The sequence below is a fragment of the Argopecten irradians genome, chromosome 6 (genome assembly GCF_041381155.1).
Source record: "Argopecten irradians isolate NY chromosome 6, Ai_NY, whole genome shotgun sequence".
In the NCBI taxonomy this organism is placed as follows: domain Eukaryota; kingdom Metazoa; phylum Mollusca; class Bivalvia; order Pectinida; family Pectinidae; genus Argopecten; species Argopecten irradians.
In genome coordinates, this window is record NC_091139.1 from 45,318,510 (window position 1) to 45,338,675 (window position 20,166).

General features: G+C 38.5%; 3 protein-coding genes across 9 annotated transcripts in view; 2 read left to right on the forward strand and 1 right to left on the reverse strand.

The window, feature by feature from the left end:
• LOC138326040 (methylthioribose-1-phosphate isomerase-like) overlaps positions 1–2,479 on the reverse strand; it is a 44,585-nt gene extending 42,106 nt beyond the window's left edge. The window contains exon 1 of one of the 5 annotated variants that reach the window (XM_069272149.1): positions 2,342–2,479. The gene's annotated coding sequence lies outside the window, so the exon portion shown is untranslated. Of the gene's footprint in view, positions 1–1,955; positions 2,044–2,341 lie in introns of those variants that run through there. The other 4 variants (XM_069272152.1, XM_069272150.1, XM_069272153.1 and 1 more) reach the window with 4 other exon arrangements.
• Positions 1,113–1,911, forward strand: LOC138326556 (uncharacterized). Its single transcript, XM_069272653.1, has 2 exons — positions 1,113–1,319; positions 1,462–1,911. Exons 1-2 carry the CDS (start codon positions 1,113–1,115, stop codon positions 1,909–1,911), a joined length of 657 nt encoding a protein of 218 aa, XP_069128754.1.
• A 300-nt stretch (positions 2,480–2,779) lies between the features above and the next one.
• LOC138326039 (uncharacterized) overlaps positions 2,780–20,166 on the forward strand; it is a 49,782-nt gene continuing 32,395 nt past the window's right edge. For 2 of the 3 annotated variants that reach the window (XM_069272146.1, XM_069272147.1), the window contains exons 1-5: positions 2,780–2,932; positions 11,974–12,153; positions 12,522–12,623; positions 15,918–16,185; positions 16,616–16,776. In XM_069272146.1, coding sequence (XP_069128247.1) covers positions 2,783–2,932; positions 11,974–12,153; positions 12,522–12,623; positions 15,918–16,185; positions 16,616–16,776 — 861 coding nt within the window. In that variant the 5' untranslated portion in view covers positions 2,780–2,782. The other variant, XM_069272148.1, reaches the window with a different exon arrangement.

The following is a 20,166-nucleotide window of genomic DNA, read 5'->3' on the forward strand; positions in this document are numbered from 1 at the left end:
CCCAGATGTAAAGAAACGATACACCAAAGTAAGAAACAAAGTCAAAACGATGACTCGGAAACTTCGGAAAAACTATGAAGAATCATTGGCCATAAAGGCGAAAACCGACCCGAAGCTAATATGGAGGTATATAAACTCAAAATCTAAATCGAAAGTAGAAATCGGAGACCTATATGTAAACCCAAAGGACAGCAAATCGAATAAAGCTACCACCGATAAAGAGAAGGCGAACATTCTAGCAAACTTCTTTCAAAGTGTATTCGTGAAGGAAGAGGAAGGAGAAACCCCAAGATTAAGAGAAAAAGAAATCAATCACGCTATGCCGGAACTCAGGATTACTAATGACATGATAATTAAGGTACTAAAAAACTTGAAGCCAAACAAATCACCAGGATTAGATAACATGCACCCGGAATTCTTAAAGAAGACTGCCTCCTCTATAGCAACTCCACTTGAAATCATTTTCAACCAAACACTGAAGGAAGGGACTATCCCCGATCAATGGAAACAAGCTCGAGTATGTGCTATTTATAAAAAGGGGGATAAAAGTGCAGCGGGAAACTACAGGCCTGTTAGTTTAACCTCAGTCATATGCAAGGTCATGGAGACTCTAGTGAGAGAACATATAAACAAATTCATGCGTATAAATGGTCTATTTTCACCCAAGCAATATGGCTTCATATCAGGACGATCAACGTCCCTACAACTCCTAGAGGTATTAGACAAGTGGACTGAAGCCATAGATAAGGGATTGGGGATAGACTGTGTATACATGGATTATCAAAAAGCTTTCGACACAGTGCCACACAGACGGCTAACCAACAAGCTACGCGCGTACAATATCTCGAACCAAATCATTAACTGGATAACATGTTTCCTAACTGGACGTAAACAACACGTCTCAATTAAGGAAACCAATTCCGAATGGACAGAAGTATCATCTGGAATCCCCACAGGGGTCAGTTCTTGGTCCACTACTGTTTGTTATATTTGTCAACGATCTACCGGAAATAGTCAACTCTGACATGTACCTGTTTGCGGATGACACCAAGATATTTAAAATAATAAGTAAGCGAGAAGATGAATGTACACTACAGAAGGATCTCGTGACAATGGGGACCTGGAGCGATACTTGGCTGTTGAGAATGCATCCTGAAAAATGTAAACACATGCACATAGGTCGACACCAGCGTATCATGGAAGGAGCAACAGGGACATATAAATTACTAGGAAACAACCTCATGAAAACGGACAAGGAAAAGGATATTGGAGTAACTATTGATAACGAGCTAACATTTGATAACCATATAAGCGAAAAAGTAAATAAGGCCAATCAGATTTTTGGCCTACTTAATTAGAAGAACTTTCAATTTCATGAACTCTAAATCTTTCATCCCATTATATAAAAGTTTGGTAAGAATACAACTGGATTACGCAAGCTCGGTATGGGCCCCGTTCAAGGTTAAGGACATCGACAGACTAGAAGCTGTTCAACGCAGAGCAACGAAGAGTCTTCCAGGAATGGGCAATCTAACATACCCAGAAAGGCTTAGAATACTGAAGCTCCCAACATTGTCATACCGACGTGCCAGAGGAGATATGATAGAACTTTATAAAATGATAAACGGCATATACGACAAAGAAGCATGTACCTTCATACAACTCTGGAAGGATGTAGCAGAAAGACACAGTAACAGAGGAAACTCGAAAATGCTCTTCCCACAACAAGCCAAAACCCAGCTGCGAAGCAACGCCTTCAAAATTCGAACTGTCAAACTTTGGAACAGTCTACCAGAAAGCGTCGTCTCAGCGCCTAATATCAACACCTTTAAAAATAGATTAGATAAAAACTGGCAAAATCAGGACATAGTATACAACTACAAAGGAAATATCACTGGAAGTGATCCTTAAATTATGTAAATGATGGACCTTGAGTCCGGTGAAGAGGAACTTACACATTCCTGTACTGGAAATAAATCTTATCTTATCTTACTATAACTAGCCATACACATGTAGATAAGTGACCAACGCTGTTATCATCTCGCACCACGCACAGGGACTTGATGATTTGATATAGGCCTAACGTTAGTCATATTTGGACCTGTATCCTAGGAACATAATTCCGTTTAGGGATCAAATTCAAAATTTGGTAAAGTTTTAACGGTATTTTGTACATTAATCAAAATCCTAAAATCTATAACCAAATATACACGATAATGTAGGTCTAACATCTTATCTAAGCTTACTGTAATCAATTATCATGTCCCTGTGCTTGCCATCATACTGTACAGTACACGTGTTTTAGCAGATCTGAAAGATAAGCGATATTATTGATTGTCACCTTTTACTATACGAACCGCAAAAGGCCAGCTGTCGAGTGGTGTAAGAGGACTTCAGCTGTCCTTTGCTTAAATCAGCATCTACCGTTACCAGTCAATTAACTCTGAAAATGATCATCTTGACGTTTTGTCAAGAATGCGTCGAGCATAAATTGTACGCTCTTCGGAATTCAGGCTCGCTTTCTATTAGCCAAAAATAAAATAAAAACAGTCTGTGTTTACTACACCGTAGTGTTTGTAAAACAAATCACAAACAAAAGGCTTGATATTAGATAAATACAATAATGTGTATTGTCCAAAAATAATGCAAAATATGAAATACCTACTCCAATATCGTGGGTTATTGTTGACCCAGTTGTAGGACAAACGTACGATATTTCGCCCCACATTCAAGCATTTCATCAACGCGGATTTGTACATGTGATTTACGCGCGAGATACGAGATGGACTTGAAAATGGCAATAGACTCCCATTTGTCAAAACTTACCGAAAATGACATCAGCGACTTCCATCGAACCAATTTTATAGACGCATCTCAGCAAGACATCAACAAAGTGCTAAACAAACTTTTGTGTTATATTGAAGATACACGTGTAAGTATTAGAATGGGAGCCCCTAGCCCACAGGGACCTGGCACGAAAATTTTAACCATCAGTATACATATAACGTTATATATTATGGTATCAAGGGTAATATGAATTTAAGGCAAAGCCTCAGAAGAGCGCAGCTACGTGTAAAAGATTTTATCATCATAACTTTATATTGTCTATATTTTTCTACGAGATTAACAGTAAAATATTTCACTGACATGCACATACAATCGATAGTAAGAATAAAATAAAGAATAGAAAGAATTCAAAATAATCCAAATGAAATAGTTCAATATACTTCAATCTTGTTTTTATCAGATGCAGATGCTATCAAAAATACGCGCGAATCTTTGGCGTCAGGTTTTGTGACGTCACTGCTGACGGTGCCGAGCGCTTGAGAACATACACAGTATATATTGGACCCGTACATTTATTGCGTTGTTATTGTATATATGTAAATTAAAACTATTACAGTAATTTTAAAGCGTATACTGATAACACATTTAGTCTAGTACAGAAATTTCAAATCTCGTCATGCTGATAACGAGAATTAAAACATGACTGCCTACATGGAGGCGCGAGACATTTCCCGCGGGACACAATTACAAAGTCCAAGGGGTACTGGAATGTATTGGAATCTATATGCTCACACACCTGTTATGGTTAGTAGAGCTTCGGCCGCGCAGAGAGCTGTGCTCTTATGAACTCGGCGGTCGAGAAAAACAGACCTATTTTTTTAAAACCGTGATTATTTTAATAAATGGGCACTATACACCATGTTTTAATGGAGTTTCTACAAAGTACGGCACATGACACCTCCAAAGGAAATTGTGGATGAACACAGTTATGGGTACTGTTTACCACCACAAGCGTAGATTTTGTGATTTTGGCTTGGTTTTTGAGGTACCCATTAGAGGCGAGACGACATTTCGACCGGACAGGGAAATGTCTACCTAGCATATTTTTCGTAAATTTCCCACTTCATCAAACCATACCTTCGTCAATACTGTGTCGTAGGTTCGTTTGAAGCACCGTCACATTGGTTCGGTGTACCATTTTGAAACTGCTTGTGTGAAGTAATATTGAGTAATAAATATGGCGGACCACTGAACTGTTGTTGTTTGATGTGTAGGAACACAATACGTCCACACTGACAGTAGAACACGAAACATGGTGTCAGAATGGTTTTCGATGGTAAGGTGAGTGACACTACTATCGTAAAAATCGATCGTGAGCCCAGGAAGATAATCGACATGGAGGCACGGAGCGTTGTAAACATGAGGTGCCCAGACCATGCGGTTCCCGCCAAATTTCACCGAGGTCTTGAAAACAACGGTACTAGAAAGAGCTACTCCAAGAGAGAAAACTGGACTTAAAAAAGTGTATTGTTTGCCGGACTAATGAAAAGATTACTGTCCAAATGAAAGAAATGAACGAGGAAGTCCATTATATGAAGCGTAAAACAGCTCCACATAAGTCCGAACAGAAATATGACCGATCCAGCGACGCGACGTGTAATTCGTGTGGTCGAAAACACGACAGGAAGAAGGAAAGTTGCCCTGCATATGGACGTAAATGCCGAAAATGTGGTGATAAAGGACATTTTGAGGTAAAATGTAAAGGCGAGCGTAAGCCTGAACGTCCAAGAAAACACAAACCGCGTGGAGGAGGTCATCGACGCGTGCACTATGTAAGTGACGAATCAGAGGAAAGCGATTATATGTTCTCTGTTGAAGAAGTAAATGCACTAGGTGTGAAACCTAAGCGAATCAATGCATTGTTGAAGATCAACAAGAAAAACATTGAGTTCCAACTAGATAGTGGTTCATCAGTTAATGTCCTACCAGCCCGCGTGTATGCACGTGCATGTCATGATCGTCAATTTAAGAAACTGAAAAGCTATAACAGAAAGCTACAGATGTTCAACAAAACCACAACTAAACCTGTTGGAAAGAGAACATTGGAAACCATCAATCCGAGAACAAAGGAGAAATATATGGTTGAATATGTGATCGTACAGGGAGACGTTCACCCTATCCTAGGGTCAGCTGACACACAGGAAATGGATTTGATCAGAATTCAATCCCATAACATACAGGAGAGAAATGTGGGTGATGATGTCGTAAACTTGGTCGATACGAAGGAAATAAGTATCAGTGAACTTGATAAAACAGGTGTGTTTGAAGGTGAAGGTTGTTTGCCAGGAGAACTTCATTTAGAAATTGATGAAACTGTTAAACCGACGAAAATACCGGTGAGAAAACTGCCTGTAGCAACAAAACCAAAGGTCAAGGACGAATTAGACCGTTTGGTGAAAAAGGACGTGCTCGAACGTGTCACAGTTCCAATTGGATTTCGTCGTTAGTCGTTGTTACAAAACCGTCAGGAAAAATCAGATTGTGTATAGACCCTCAACCGTTAAACAAAGCGCTCAAACGAAATGACTACTCGATGCCAGTATTGGATGATGTGTTGCCAGACTTAGCTAACGCCAAGGTATTCACTGTGGCAGATGCAAAAAATGGCTTCTGGCATGTTAAACTCGATGAAGCGAGTAGTTTGTTAACAACGTTTGGGACCCCTTTCGGAAGATTTCGTTGGAAAAGAATGCCTTTTGGCATATCGGTGGCACCCGAGGAATTCCAGCGAAGAATCGATGAGTGTTTGGAAGGTTTGACTGGTGTCAAGGCCATACACGATGATATATTGATATACGGTTCAGGAGAGAAGGATGAGGACGCATTGACAGATCATGAGAACAACTTGAAAGCGTTCATCGAAAGGTGTAACGAGCAGAATCTTAAGCTCAACAGAGACAAAATGAAGTTAAGACTATCGCGAGTAGCGTATATGGGACACATAATCTCGAGAGAAGGTTTACAAATCGACCCCGAAAAAACGCGAGCGATTAAAGAAATGCCTAAACCAGCAAACAAAGGGGATGTGCAAAGATTGCTGGGAATGACGAACTATGTCCAGAAATTCACTCCAAACATGTCCGAAATCACAACACCTCTAAGACACTTAATCAGAAATGATACCGAGTTTGTATGGGATTGTGAACATGACACAGCATTTGAAAAAGTGAAAAACGCGCTAACAGCAGCTCCAGTGTTAAAATTCTTTGATCCGTCAAAGGATACCGTCTTACAATGCGATGCGTCTCAGACAGGGTTAGGTGCATGTCTAATGCAAGATGGACACCCGATATGTTATGCTTCGAGGTCTTTGACTAAGACAGAAGAGCGTTATGCTCAAATCGAGAAGGAACTGTTGGCTGTGGTGTTCGGAGTAGAGAGGTTTGAAACATACACCTATGGACGTAAAGTTTTAGTAGAATCGGACCATAAGCCGCTGGAGATTATCTGTCGAAAAAATCTCCTGAGCGCTCCAAAGCGACTCCAGAGAATGTTACTTCGGTTGCAGAAATTCAATCTTGAAATTCAGTACAGACCGGGTCCGACAATGTACATGGCCGACGCGCTCAGTAGAGCATATCTCAAGGAAAACCAGTGAAAATCGGTCTGAAACCGAGCGCGAGACTGAATACATCAATGTGATACTACCAATCACAGAGTCGAGATACGCCAGGCTGCAAGCCGCTACAGAATCCGACGAGGTACTCAGGCAACTCAAAACAGTAATTCTCCAAGGATGGCCAGATACTAAAGACACCCTTAATAACAAGCTTCATGTCTACTTTACATTCCGCGATGAACTTGTCGTTCAGAATGGTCTAGTTTTCAAAGGTGACCGAGTAGTTGTGCCGGAGAGTGAAAGAGAAAATATCATTGAGGCAGCACACTCGCACCTAGGAATACAGGGATGCATTCGGAGAATGAGAGAATCTTTGTATTGGCCAGGAATGTATAAAGACGTGGAGAACTTTGTCAGTAAATGTGAGATATGTAACTCAAGATGTATCGATCAGCCGAAAGAACCGTTAATAAGCCACGAGGTACCTGACAGACCTTGGTCAAAGCTAGGTTGTGATCTCTTTGACCTAAATCAGAAAGCCTACTCGGTGACAGTAGACTATTTTTCCGATTACTTCGAGATAGACAGGTTGTTCGACAAAACTGGTAAAGAGGTAATTGGAAAATTGAAGGCGAGACATGGGATACCAGATGTTATCTTTTCCGACAACGGACCGCCGTTTCAGAGTCATGAATTTGACAAATTTGCTGAAAGTTACGATTTTGAGCACATTACCAGCTCACCGGCATACCCACAGTCAAACGGAAAAGTTGAAAACGCTGTAAAAACGTCTAAACGAATCATGGAGAAATCTATCCGTGACGCTAAAGACCCATTTCTAGCTCTACTAGACTGGAGAAATACGCCACGTGAAGGAGTGAACTATTCACCGTCACAACGTCTATTCGGTCGAAGGACAAAAACTTTGTTACCAACATCAACGAAATTGTTAGAACCACAGTCGTTGAATTCAAAGGACGTAAAAGACAAAATAACACAAAGGAAAGAAAAACAGCAGAATAACTACAATCACGGTGTGAAAGAACTAGGTATTTTGAAAGGAGGAGATGTGGTTAGGATAAAACCAGTGGGTAGATCTAAGCTATGGACAAAAGCCGTAGTTACAGACCAAACCGACATAAGGTCATATAACGTAAGAACAGAGGATGGAAGGGAATACAGACGTAATCGTCGTCACCTCAGAAAGACCCAGGAAAAATGGAAGCCTGTTGGTACACCAGTTATTCTAGGTTCAGATACTGATAGTTCAAAACCAGTTGTTGAAACTCCATCAGAAAGTGTAAATGTCGCACCAGACAAACAAATGGAACTGGTTACACGAGAGACACGAGACACTTCTCCAAAACCATCACAAATCCCTGTGAGAGTTCCTAGTCCGACCCCAAGTACACCTGTGACGACAAGAGTTGGAAGACGTGTTGAGAAACCGAAACATCTGCAAGATTTCGTGTGCCAGATTAGTGTGCATTAGTTTATATGTTCTTTTAGTCATGTTTGACTAGTTCAAAGTGTTTTCCTAGTTAAATCAGTTAATTGATATTAGTTAAAAGTGTTTACAGACTTTAAAGTGGACATGGCCAATTGAGAACTGAAAGATTATTTTAGAAATAATAATGTTAACGTTTAAATATGTAATTGCTTAGAAATTTATTGGAACAATAATTAATATATTTAGTTTCATCCATAGTGAAGAAAGTTAAGCACACATGGACTCAATTACATATTGATAAAGTTTATTTTATTCCCCATATCATATCTATGGACAGTTAAATATAATATCTAAAGAAAGGGGGATGTGTCGTAGGTTCGTTTGAAGCACTGTCACATTGGTTCGGTGTACCATTTTGAAACTGCTCGTGTGAAGTAATATTGAGTAATAAATATGGCGGACCACTGAACTGTTGTTGTTTGATGTGTAGGAACACAATACGTCCACACTGACAGTAGAACACGAAACAAATACTTGGCCAATTTTGTTCATCAAGCACTGAATGGAAAGATAAATTATTTCTCTTTAAGGTAAGATAAACGTCAATGGTGTATAGAGCCCATTTATTAAAATAACCACAGTTTAAAAAAAATAGGTCCGTTTTTCTTGACCGCCAAGTTCATACCCTTGATACTATAATATATATATGTATACTGTTGGTTAAAATTTTTCGTGCCAGGTCCCTGTGCCCTAGCCCACAGAAGAAAAATAGCCTGACTGGTAACATTCCATAAGATCATAAATAAAACTGTTGCCATAACTCCATCTTAACACTTATCACAAGGAGACAGAAGAACTTGAGGCCCACACAAATATAAACAAATTTACACCAACAAAAATGTTACAAATATTAGTTTCTTTTTCCCAGAACCATCTCGGACTGGAATTCCCTGTACCAGCTTCAGTAGCAAGCTTAACAAACCTGAACTCCTTCAGGTCTGTCCTTGCTAATCATTACCACCCTTAAAAGAACAAGTTTTTATCATTAAAAAAAAAAATCATAAATTTCATCCCACCTCCCAGAGTCAAATGCACTCAACCCTTTGAGTCTGACTCTTGATCTGGAAGAAGAAGTTATACGATGGAATGCATTAAATGCAACCTTGACAAAAACCACAGGGTTCTTGTGACTCAGAAATAAAGATTTGAAAGTTTGGCCAATAGGTCATAGTCAGACATGTCCTTGTTAGTGATAACAGAAACATATATATTACAGAGATTGGCAACTCCGCCATTTTTACGGTCGGCAGATGTACTTAGCCTAAAGTTTGTAGATAAACTCTTCAATAGTTAAATACACAGCAGAAAAGCTTTGATATTTTATAAAAGTTCAGTAATTTTCCGATGGGTTGATAAAGATTTTGGAAAGAAAAACTAATAATTTAACTTATATAGACATAAATATGATCAGAGACTTAGATAAATACTAGAAACATATATACATAGAGATTGGCAACTCTGCCTTTTTGACGATCGGCATATGTACCTCTGTATGTGCTTAGGGGTTTTTAGATAAACTCTTAAACAGTTAAATACAGCAGAATAACTTAAATATACTATAAAGTTCAGTAATTTTCAGATGGTATGAGTACGATTTTGGACAGAAAAATGAATATCTTAACTTATATATTAATTTAAACAAAATGCATTTCTGGTTTTGAATGTCTGATTTTCCTAAAACCAGATAAAATTGCTGATTTTTGTGCTTTCAAAAATCATATTAAATCACATCAATCGGGAAAACTGGTCTCATCAAACCATTATATAATGTTTTAACTTTGTAATGCAAAAATATCATGTTTGAAAGAATACATTTAAAAGTAGTTAGCCAAGGGAAAATGCCTATAAACCGTAGGTCCCACTGCCTGTCAACAAAGACAAAAAAGGAGTGTCTAATCCCTATGTATAAATGTTTCTGTAAATATTATATATGTCGCTGGTATTGAATGTCTCATTTTCGAAAGGTAGAACTGCCTATTTTCATGCTTTCTAAAATCATACGACATTTGGGCTGGCGCACCACACCACTGCCAAGGATTTATAATTGAGAAGGATTTGTCAATGTCTCTTTACAATACTAAACACCATGCTAGATGGCATAGTAGATGCCTATGAACCGGGAATAAAAACCATTTTTCTCAACAAATACTTGTCTTATCAGTTCAAATGGAGCACAAATGTAAAACTTAATAAATATCATATATCTATAAAATTTGCTTTAAGGACAGATGCAATAGAATAAATGTCGTAATTTCTCATTTAAAAAATAAGACATTTCATGAAATGACCACCCCTTCAGAAAGTAAGACGATAACCGTCTCACCTGTAAGCTATGTATACATCAAAGGTTGTGCCGGCGGAAATCAATGGAAAATCAGTCGTCACCCAGCGTCAAAGTCAGTGCACAATCACAAAAGCACTTGCGAAGAATTGGTCCAGAACCCAGAGTGACATATCCTTCTCATCTACATCCTTGCCGCTGTGTATAAACTACACCTAAACTCTAGAAATAGATAATAAAACTACCATTATAAGGTATGTGTTATTATGACTTAAAAAAAACTTATTCATAATTTTCAGGGGTTTCGATATCAGGCGGTATCCGGTACTTTTTGCTGGTTAAACCTTGCTGTGGTACCACCTGATTTGGGCTAAATTACATTAGATATGATACAGATAGTATAGAAAAGTACCCCCTGAAATTGCAATTGTACCGCCTCTCCTGAAAGATAACGAAACCCCTTAGTCTTAGAAAATTTTCTCCTCTTTCATAAAAATTTTTCACAGATGATCGGAATTTTTTTTCAAATGTTAGGAGCTGAAAGAGGAGACAATTTCCTATGACTATGAATATGCAAATTTTGGTTTAAATCTATCATGTAGACGATAAACTGGATCACTAATACTTGGTCAATGCATGCATGATGATCATTCACTGATGGGAACATAATGTGTACATCAAACCTGTACCAATGCGTTTGTAATTCAGCTTGGCCCTGCAGGTAGGGCGTTAGAATTGTACCTGCTGCCCCCATTGCATGATCGTAAAAGGCAACTAAATTTAGGATCTTATCTTTTCTCTTCTTCCTAACTGACTTTATGTTTCCTAATGCCTCCCTTGGCACCGCCTCACTTTTGGCCTTGAGTTGAGCCTTTGCCCTTGTGAGGAAGGCTCTTGGTTCTGTTCCCTGGCCGAGACACACCAAAGTCTATAAAAGTTGTAGTTTCTACTCCTGCTTAGCGCTCAGCATACGGAGAGTGAGATGACTGGTTCGCCTGTTGTCAGTAAAATGTGACGGGTGGGATGTGTTTCTTGGTGTCTTCGGCAGCATGCTTCAGTGATATAGCACTATAAAAAAAGGGCACCAGTTCCACTATACAAGAAGACACAACATGAACATACCGCAGTCTTCCAAAAGATGCACCTCACACTTCACACACACTACACACTGCATACATGGGAGGCCATCCTTACATGACCCTGGCTGTTAATAGGACGTTAAAATAATCAAATAAACAAACAAGTGATTCAGCTGTAGTGGTAATAATGCAGTTTGCCATATTGTACTAAATTAGGCCATGATCTATGGTACATGTTTTTAAAGGTTTACTATATTCCAGCAACCATAAATGAATGTAATTAATTGGCAAATTGAGCAAAATTTGATTCGTTAATGACGGAGGAAAAAGCCCTGCAGAAAAATAATAATTATAAACTACTAATTTATATTACCATGTATTGAACTTGTAATATATCTATATGAATCTTACGTTTGCAGGTTGACTTCAAATATTACCGTAGCTATGGCTTCTGATGATTTTGTATATAAAGTCAATGGTCTAAAGTCACTTTCCAGTATGTTGCCAAAGATACTTCAACCTGGGAACAACTATAGCTACCTCTCAACCAAGAGTGATGTGAAATAATTCCAAGTACATATAAATAATCTATAATGATTACAACATTATGAAATTTATAGCTGTGTGCCTAAAACTTAGATAAATGAACTGATATTGAAGTGATATATATTTTATGAGATGATAATTTTTGTTTTAGAATGTGGAGAAATGTTTGACTGAAATTCCTAACATTGGACAATATCTCGGACGATTGTGTGGGAATCGAGCTGTACAAGGAAACAAGTTGTTGTACCATTCGACCATGATGTGTATTCTGTCACTGTATCGAGTAGAGCCTTCATCTCACCTAGAACGGAAAGCTAAGGATTGGGCACTGGTACATATATATACACAGTACATGTATATATATTATTCCATCTTGGCATATAACAGAGTTATCTGCCCTTGTAAATATGTATCATCATTCTGGGGCATCATTTTGTGAACAAATATGCTATTTTCTCTAAAATAAATATGAGATGTTACTCTCATAAAACCATGATGTAACAATCAATGTCTACCCACAAGGGCAGATAACTCTGTAATAGAGAAATGCAGAATCATCAAGATATTAAAATTAGCTGCAAATTTAATCAGGGTGCAGAATCATTAAGAAACAATTACATGATAGATATTTTTTTGGCAGTTCTTAGGTTGTAAATATAAATTGTATAATTCAAAACTTATTTTCTTTTTGATTTGAAGGCACAGTTACAAAGCACTTTGAAGAAAAAACCAAAAGATGGCTTCTCCGTCTGTAGTGTTGGACTCTCGCATATCCGTGTTAAAGAGAGCTACATTGATAAGGTAACACACAACAGGACTGATTCTGTCCTTCACCTATCCTATTTTGTAGTGAATTATCTATCATATGGTTCTCATATCCTAGTAGTGTCAACTTGACTAAAATTTCAAAGTTCTTCTTCTCAACTCTCACATTTGGTGGAATCAATATACTCTTTGTATTCTGGAAGGATCTTAATGTTCTCTGCATAACTTGTGATTTTCATGGCCTCGAGTGACAGATTGCCTCCTGGGGAGGGGGTCAAATTTACTATAGTTTGTTCAGGTTAAACATATTTTTGAGCAATGATTGTTCAATTAACATTGAAAACAAAGCAAAGATAGAGAGAATTTTAAGTTTGAGATGATAATAGAACATTTTGACTTTAATTGACATTTAGGAGCCTGAAAGATGTGGACAAAAGAGATCAAAATGACTGAAATTTCAAAATTCTTTTTAACTCTTGTCTTGACTGACATCTGGTGGATCCATGGGACTAAAAGTCTTGACATATCTCTACAACCTTATGTATCAGAACTCAGGGATGACATATCTCCACAACCTTATGTATCAGAACTCAGGTGTCTGTGGATGACATATCTCCACAACCTTATGTATCAGAACTCAGGTGTCTGTGGATGACATATCTCCACAACCTTATGTATCAGAACTCAGATGTCTGTGGATGACATATCTCCACAACCTTATGTATCAGAACTCAGTTGTCTGTGGATGACATATCTCCACAACCTTATGTATCAGAACTCAGATGTCTGTGGATGACATATCTCCACAACCTTATGTATCAGAACTCAGGTGTCTGTGGATGACATATCTCCACAACCTTATGTATCAGAACTCAGGTGTCTGTGGATGACATATCTCCACAACCTTATGTATCAGAACTCAGGTGTCTGTGGATGACATATCTCCACAACCTTATGTATCAGAACTCAGGTGTCTGTGGATGACATATCTCCACAACCTTATGTATCAGAACTCAGGTGTCTGTGGATGACATATCTCCACAACCTTATGTATCAGAACTCGGTGTCTGTGGATGACATATCTCCACAACCTTGTGTATCAGAACTCAGGTGTCTGTGGATGACATATCTCCACAACCTTATTTACCAGAACTCAGGTGTCTGTGGATGACATATCTCCACAACCTTATGTATCAGAACTCAGGTGTCTGTGTATGACATATCTCCACAACCTTATGTATCAGAACTCAGGTGTCTGTGGATGACATATCTCCACAACCTTATGTATCAGAACTCAGGTGTCTGTGGATGACATATCCTCCACAACCTTATGTATCAGAACTCAGATGTCTGTGGATGACATATCTCCACAACCTTATGTATCAGAACTCGGATGTCTGTGGATGACATATCTCCACAACCTTATGTATCAGAACTCAGTGTCTGTGGATGACATATCTCCACAACCTTATGTATCAGAACTCAGATGTCTGTGGATGACATATCTCCACAACCTTATGTATCAGAACTCAGGTGTCTGTGGATGACATATCTCCACAACCTTATGTATCAGAACTCAGGTGTCTGTGGATGACATATCTCCACAACCTTATGTATCAGAACTCAGGTGTCTGTGGATGACATATCTCCACAACCTTATGTATCAGAACTCGGATGTCTGTGGATGACATATCTCCACAACCTTATGTATCAGAACTCAGGTGTCTGTGGATGACATATCTCCACAACCTTATGTATCAGAACTCAGGTGTCTGTGGATGACATATCTCCACAACCTTATGTATCAGAACTCAGGTGTCTGTGGATGACATATCTCCACAACCTTATGTATCAGAACTCAGGTGTCTGTGGATGACATATCTCCACAACCTTATGTACCAGAACTCAGGATGTCTGTGGATGACATATCTCCACAACCTTATGTATCAGAACTCAGGTGTCTGTGGATGACATATCTCCACAACCTTATGTAGCAGAACTCAGGTGTCTGTGGATGACATATCTCCACAACCTTATGTATCAGAACTCAGGTGTCTGTGGATGACATATCTCCACAACCTTATGTACCAGAACTCAGGTGTCTGTGGATGACATATCTCCACAACCTTATGTATCAGAACTCAGGTGTCTGTGGATGACATATCTCCACAACCTTATGTACCAGAACTCAGATGTCTGTGGATGACATATCTCCACAACCTTATGTACCAGAACTCAGGTGTCTGTGGATGACATATCTCCACAACCTTATGTACCAGAACTCAGGTGTCTGTGGATGACATATCTCCACAACCTTATGTATCAGAACTCAGGTGTCTGTGGATGACATATCTCCACAACCTTATGTATCAGAACTCAGATGTCTGTGGATGACATATCTCCACAACCTTATGTACCAGAACTCGGATGTCTGTGGATGACATATCTCCACAACCTTATGTATCAGAACTCAGGTGTCTGTGGATGACATATCTCCACAACCTTATGTATCAGAACTCAGGTGTCTGTGGATGACATATCTCCACAACCTTATGTATCAGAACTCAGGTGTCTGTGGATGACATATCTCCACAACCTTATGTATCAGAACTCAGGTGTCTGTGGATGACATATCTCCACAACCTTATGTACCAGAACTCAGGTGTCTGTGGATGACATATCTCCACAACCTTATGTATCAGAACTCGAATGTCTATGGATGACATATCTCCACAACCTTATGTACCAGAACTCAGGTGTCTGTGGATGACATATCTCCACAACCTTATGTATCAGAACTCAGATGTCTGTGGATGACATATCTCCACAACCTTATGTATCAGAACTCAGATGTCTGTGGATGACATATCTCCACAACCTTATGTATCAGAACTCGAATGTCTATGGATGACATATCTCCACAACCTTATGTATCAGAACTCGGATGTCTATGGATGACATATCTCCACAACCTTATGTATCAGAACTCAGGTGTCTATGGATGACATATCTCCACAACCTTATGTATCAGAACTCAGATGTCTGTGTATGACATATCTCCACAACCTTATGTATCAGAACTCAGATGTCTGTGTATGACATATCTCCACAACCTTATGTATCAGAACTCAGATGTCTGTGGATGACATATCTCCACAACCTTATGTATCAGAACTCAGGTGTCTGTGGATGACATATCTCCACAACCTTATGTATCAGAACTCGAATGTCTATGGATGACATATCTCCACAACCTTATGTATCAAATCTCAGGTGTCTGTGGATGTCCTTTATCCTCTTGTTTTACACAAAGTGTTTGACTCATTTCAGTTGTCTACAGAAGTGCTCCCAGCCCTGAAAGATCGTATTGGTGATGTCCGTGTGAGATGTTCAGGAACACACATACCCGGTACTATTTACACAGACTCCAGGGCTACGGTACAGCAGGTCATCGGTGTACTGTTGTCTATGCCACAGTCTGAGGAATACCACAACATTTGGACAGACATCCTGTGGATTCTGTCTATTCTTGGAACTGAAGAGCCTTGGGTTCAGGAAATATACCAAAAAATAACATCTCGTCAATGTCCAAGTCAAGGTGATCATCAAGATAAAACATGACTTTGGATGTTCTCTATGTTAAAAGTACTCCAGTATTATCCTACTTATTACTTTCAATTCCTTATTAAAAGTTTCACTTAAACTTTCTCTTAAAAGGGTCTTATGGGTATAGATAGCTAAAACACCTATCATCATATAGGATTACTGATTCAGGCAAAATACTTAATGTTGTTATTTATGAAATATGAAAACTTCATTATTACAGATATATATATTCAGAGATTACAGATATATATATTCAGAGATTACAGATATATATATTCAGAGACATGATTTTGAAACCTACTAAAACTTGAAGACTTGGCTGGTTACGTGGTAGACTTCGTAGTTAAGTATGATTTCATTTTTTCACAATTGATTTTAAGGTGTAATCATTGCATTAAAGTTATTTAACTTTTTTCCCCCAGGTAAAAGAGATGGTTTGTCTTTAGTAGATAAGACAGGATGTAGACTGCTATGGCAGAGTTATCTCCCCTCTCTGGAGACCACAGTGCTACACCTTGTAGATCAGGCCTGTGATGTCAGATTACCGTTCTCAGTAAGACATGTACTGGAGAAACACTTCCTGGTAAGAAATATTCACAACCAATACCTACCATTGTAATATTATGTGTTTTCAAGCTTAATGTTGTAATGTACAGAGAATGAAAAATGTGAGTTTTTAATGATTATACTTTTATTACAAAATAATGAAGTTACAATGGATAGCTAACTGTATGGGAGGTAACTCTGCAATATACGTACACAGATTGTATACTAGGATCCTGTAAATACTGGATTTTGTACAGGTGATCAGGTAAGGCCAAAAATATGTGTTTCTGGTGCTTAGTACTCAAGAACTTGTCAGATTTGTTGTAACTTTGTTATGGAGGTGATCAGTTGATGGCAGTAAGTCAGATGGTCGTAACATTTTAATATATATGTATCCTCCCTGCTATAAGTCAGATGGTCGTAACATTTTAATATATATGTATCCTCCCTGCTGTAAGTCAGATGGTCGTAACATTTTAATATATATGTATCCTCCCTGCTGTAAGTCAGATGGTCGTAACATTTTAATATATATGTATCCTCCCTGCTGTAAGTCAGATGGTCGTAACATTTTGATATATATGTATCCTCCCTGCTGTAAGTCAGATGGTCGTAACATTTTAATATATATGTATCCTCCCTGCTGAAAGTCAGATGGTCGTAACATTTTAACATATATGTATCCTCCCTGCTGTAAGTCAGATGGTCGTAACATTTTAATATATATGTATCCTCCCTGCTGTAAGTCAGATGGTCGTAACATTTTAATATATATGTATCCTCCCTGCTGTAAGTCAGATGGTCGTAACATTTCTTTTGTATATGTATCCTCCCTGCTGTAAGTCAGATGGTCGTAACATTTCTTTTGTATATGTATCCTCCCTGCTGTAAGTCAGATGGTCGTAACATTTTAATATATATGTATCCTCCCTGCTGTAAGTCAGATGGTCGTAACATTTTAATATATATGTATCCTCCCTGCTGTAAGTCAGATGGTCGTAACATTTCTTTTGTATATGTATCCTCCCTGCTGTAAGTCAGATGGTCGTAACATTTCTTTTGTATATGTATCCTCCCTGCTGTAAGTCAGATAGTATCCTCCCTGCTGTAAGTCAGATGGTTGTAACATTTCTTTTGTATATGTATCCTCCCTGCTGTAAGTCAGATGGTCGTAACATTTCTTTTGTATATGTATCCTCCCTGCTGTAAGTCAGATGGTTGTAACATAGTATCCTCCCTGCTGTAAGTCAGATGGGTAACATTTCTTTTGTATATGTATCCTCCCTGCTGTAATCAGATAGTATCCTCCCTGCTGTAAGTCAGATGGTTGTAACATTTCTTTTGTATATGTATCCTCCCTGCTGTAAGTCAGATGGTTGTAACATTTCTTTTGTATATGTACCCTCCCTGCTGTAAGTCAGATGGTTGTAACATTTCTTTTGTATATGTACCCTCCCTGCTGTATTAAGTCAGATGGTCGTAACATTTCTTTTGTATATGTACCCTCCCTGCTGTAACTCAGATGGTTGTAACATTTCTTTTGTATATGTACCCTCCCTGCTGTAACTCAGATGGTTGTAACATTTCTTTTGTATATGTATCCTCCCTGCTGTAAGTCAGATGGTATCCTCCCTGCTGTAAGTCAGATGGTATCCTCCCTGCTGTAAGTCAGATGGTTGTAACATTTCTTTTGTATATGTACCCTCCCTGCTGTATTAAGTCAGATGGTTGTAACATTTCTTTTGTATATGTATCCTCCCTGCTGTAAGTCAGATGGTCGTAACATTTCTTTTGTATATGTATCCTCCCTGCTGTAAGTCAGATGGTCGTAACATTTTTTTTGTATATGTATCCTCTCTGCTGTAACTCAGATGGTTGTAACATTTCTTTTGTATATGTACCCTCCCTGCTGTAACTCAGATGGTTGTAACATTTCTTTTGTATATGTACCCTCCCTGCTGTAACTCAGATGGTTGTAACATTTCTTTTGTATATGTACCCTCCCTGCTGTAACTCAGATGGTTGTAACATTTCTTTTGTATATGTATCCTCCCTGCTGTAAGTCAGATGGTATCCTCCCTGCTGTAAGTCAGATGGTCGTAACATTTCTTTTGTATATGTACCCTCCCTGCTGTAACTCAGATGGTTGTAACATTTCTTTTGTATATGTATCCTCCTTGCTGTAAGTCAGATGGTCGTAACATTTCTTTTGTATATGTATCCTCCCTGCTGTATTAAGTCAGATGGTCGTAACATTTCTTTTGTATATGTACCCTCCCTGCTGTAAGTCAGATGGTTGTAACATTTCTTTTGTATATGTATCCTCCCTGCTGTAAGTCAGATGGTATCCTCCCTGCTGTAAGTCAGATGGTTGTAACATTTCTTTTGTATATGTATCCTCCCTGCTGTAAGTCAGATGGTCGTAACATTTCTTTTGTATATGTATCCTCCCTGCTGTAAGTCAGATGGTTGTAACATTTCTTTTGTATATGTATCCTCCCTGCTGTATTAAGTCAGATGGTTGTAACATTTCTTTTGTATATGTACCCTCCCTGCTGTAAGTCAGATGGTTGTAACATTTCTTTTGTATATGTATCCTCTCTGCTGTAAGTCAGATGGTTGTAACATTTCTTTTGTATATGTATCCTCCCTGCTGTAAGTCAGATGGTATCCTCCCTGCTGTAAGTCAGATGGTTGTAACATTTCTTTTGTATATGTATCCTCTCTGCTGTAAGTCAGATGGTCGTAACATTTCTTTTGTATATGTATCCTCCCTGCTGTAAGTCAGATGGTTGTAACATTTCTTTTGTATATGTATCCTCCCTGCTGTAACTCAGATGGTTGTAACATTTCTTTTGTATATGTACCCTCCCTGCTGTAAGTCAGATGGTTGTAACATTTCTTTTGTATATGTATCCTCCCTGCTGTAAGTCAGATGGTCGTAACATTTCTTTTGTATATGTATCCTCCCTGCTGTATTAAGTCAGATGGTTGTAACATTTCTTTTGTATATGTATCCTCCCTGCTGTAAGTCAGATGGTTGTAACATTTCTTTTGTATATGTATCCTCCCTGCAGTAAGTCAGATGGTTGTAACATTTCTTTTGTATATGTATCCTCCCTGCTGTAAGTCAGATGGTCGTAACATTTCTTTTGTATATGTATCCTCCCTGTTGTATTAAGTCAGATGGTCGTAACATTTCTTTTGTATATGTATCCTCCCTGCTGTAAGTCAGATGGTTGTAACATTTCTTTTGTATATGTATCCTCCCTGCTGTATTAAGTCAGATGGTTGTAACATTTCTTTTGTATATGTACCCTCCCTGCTGTAACTCAGATGGTTGTAACATTTCTTTTGTATATGTATCCTCCTTGCTGTAAGTCAGATGGTCGTAACATTTCTTTTGTATATGTATCCTCCCTGCTGT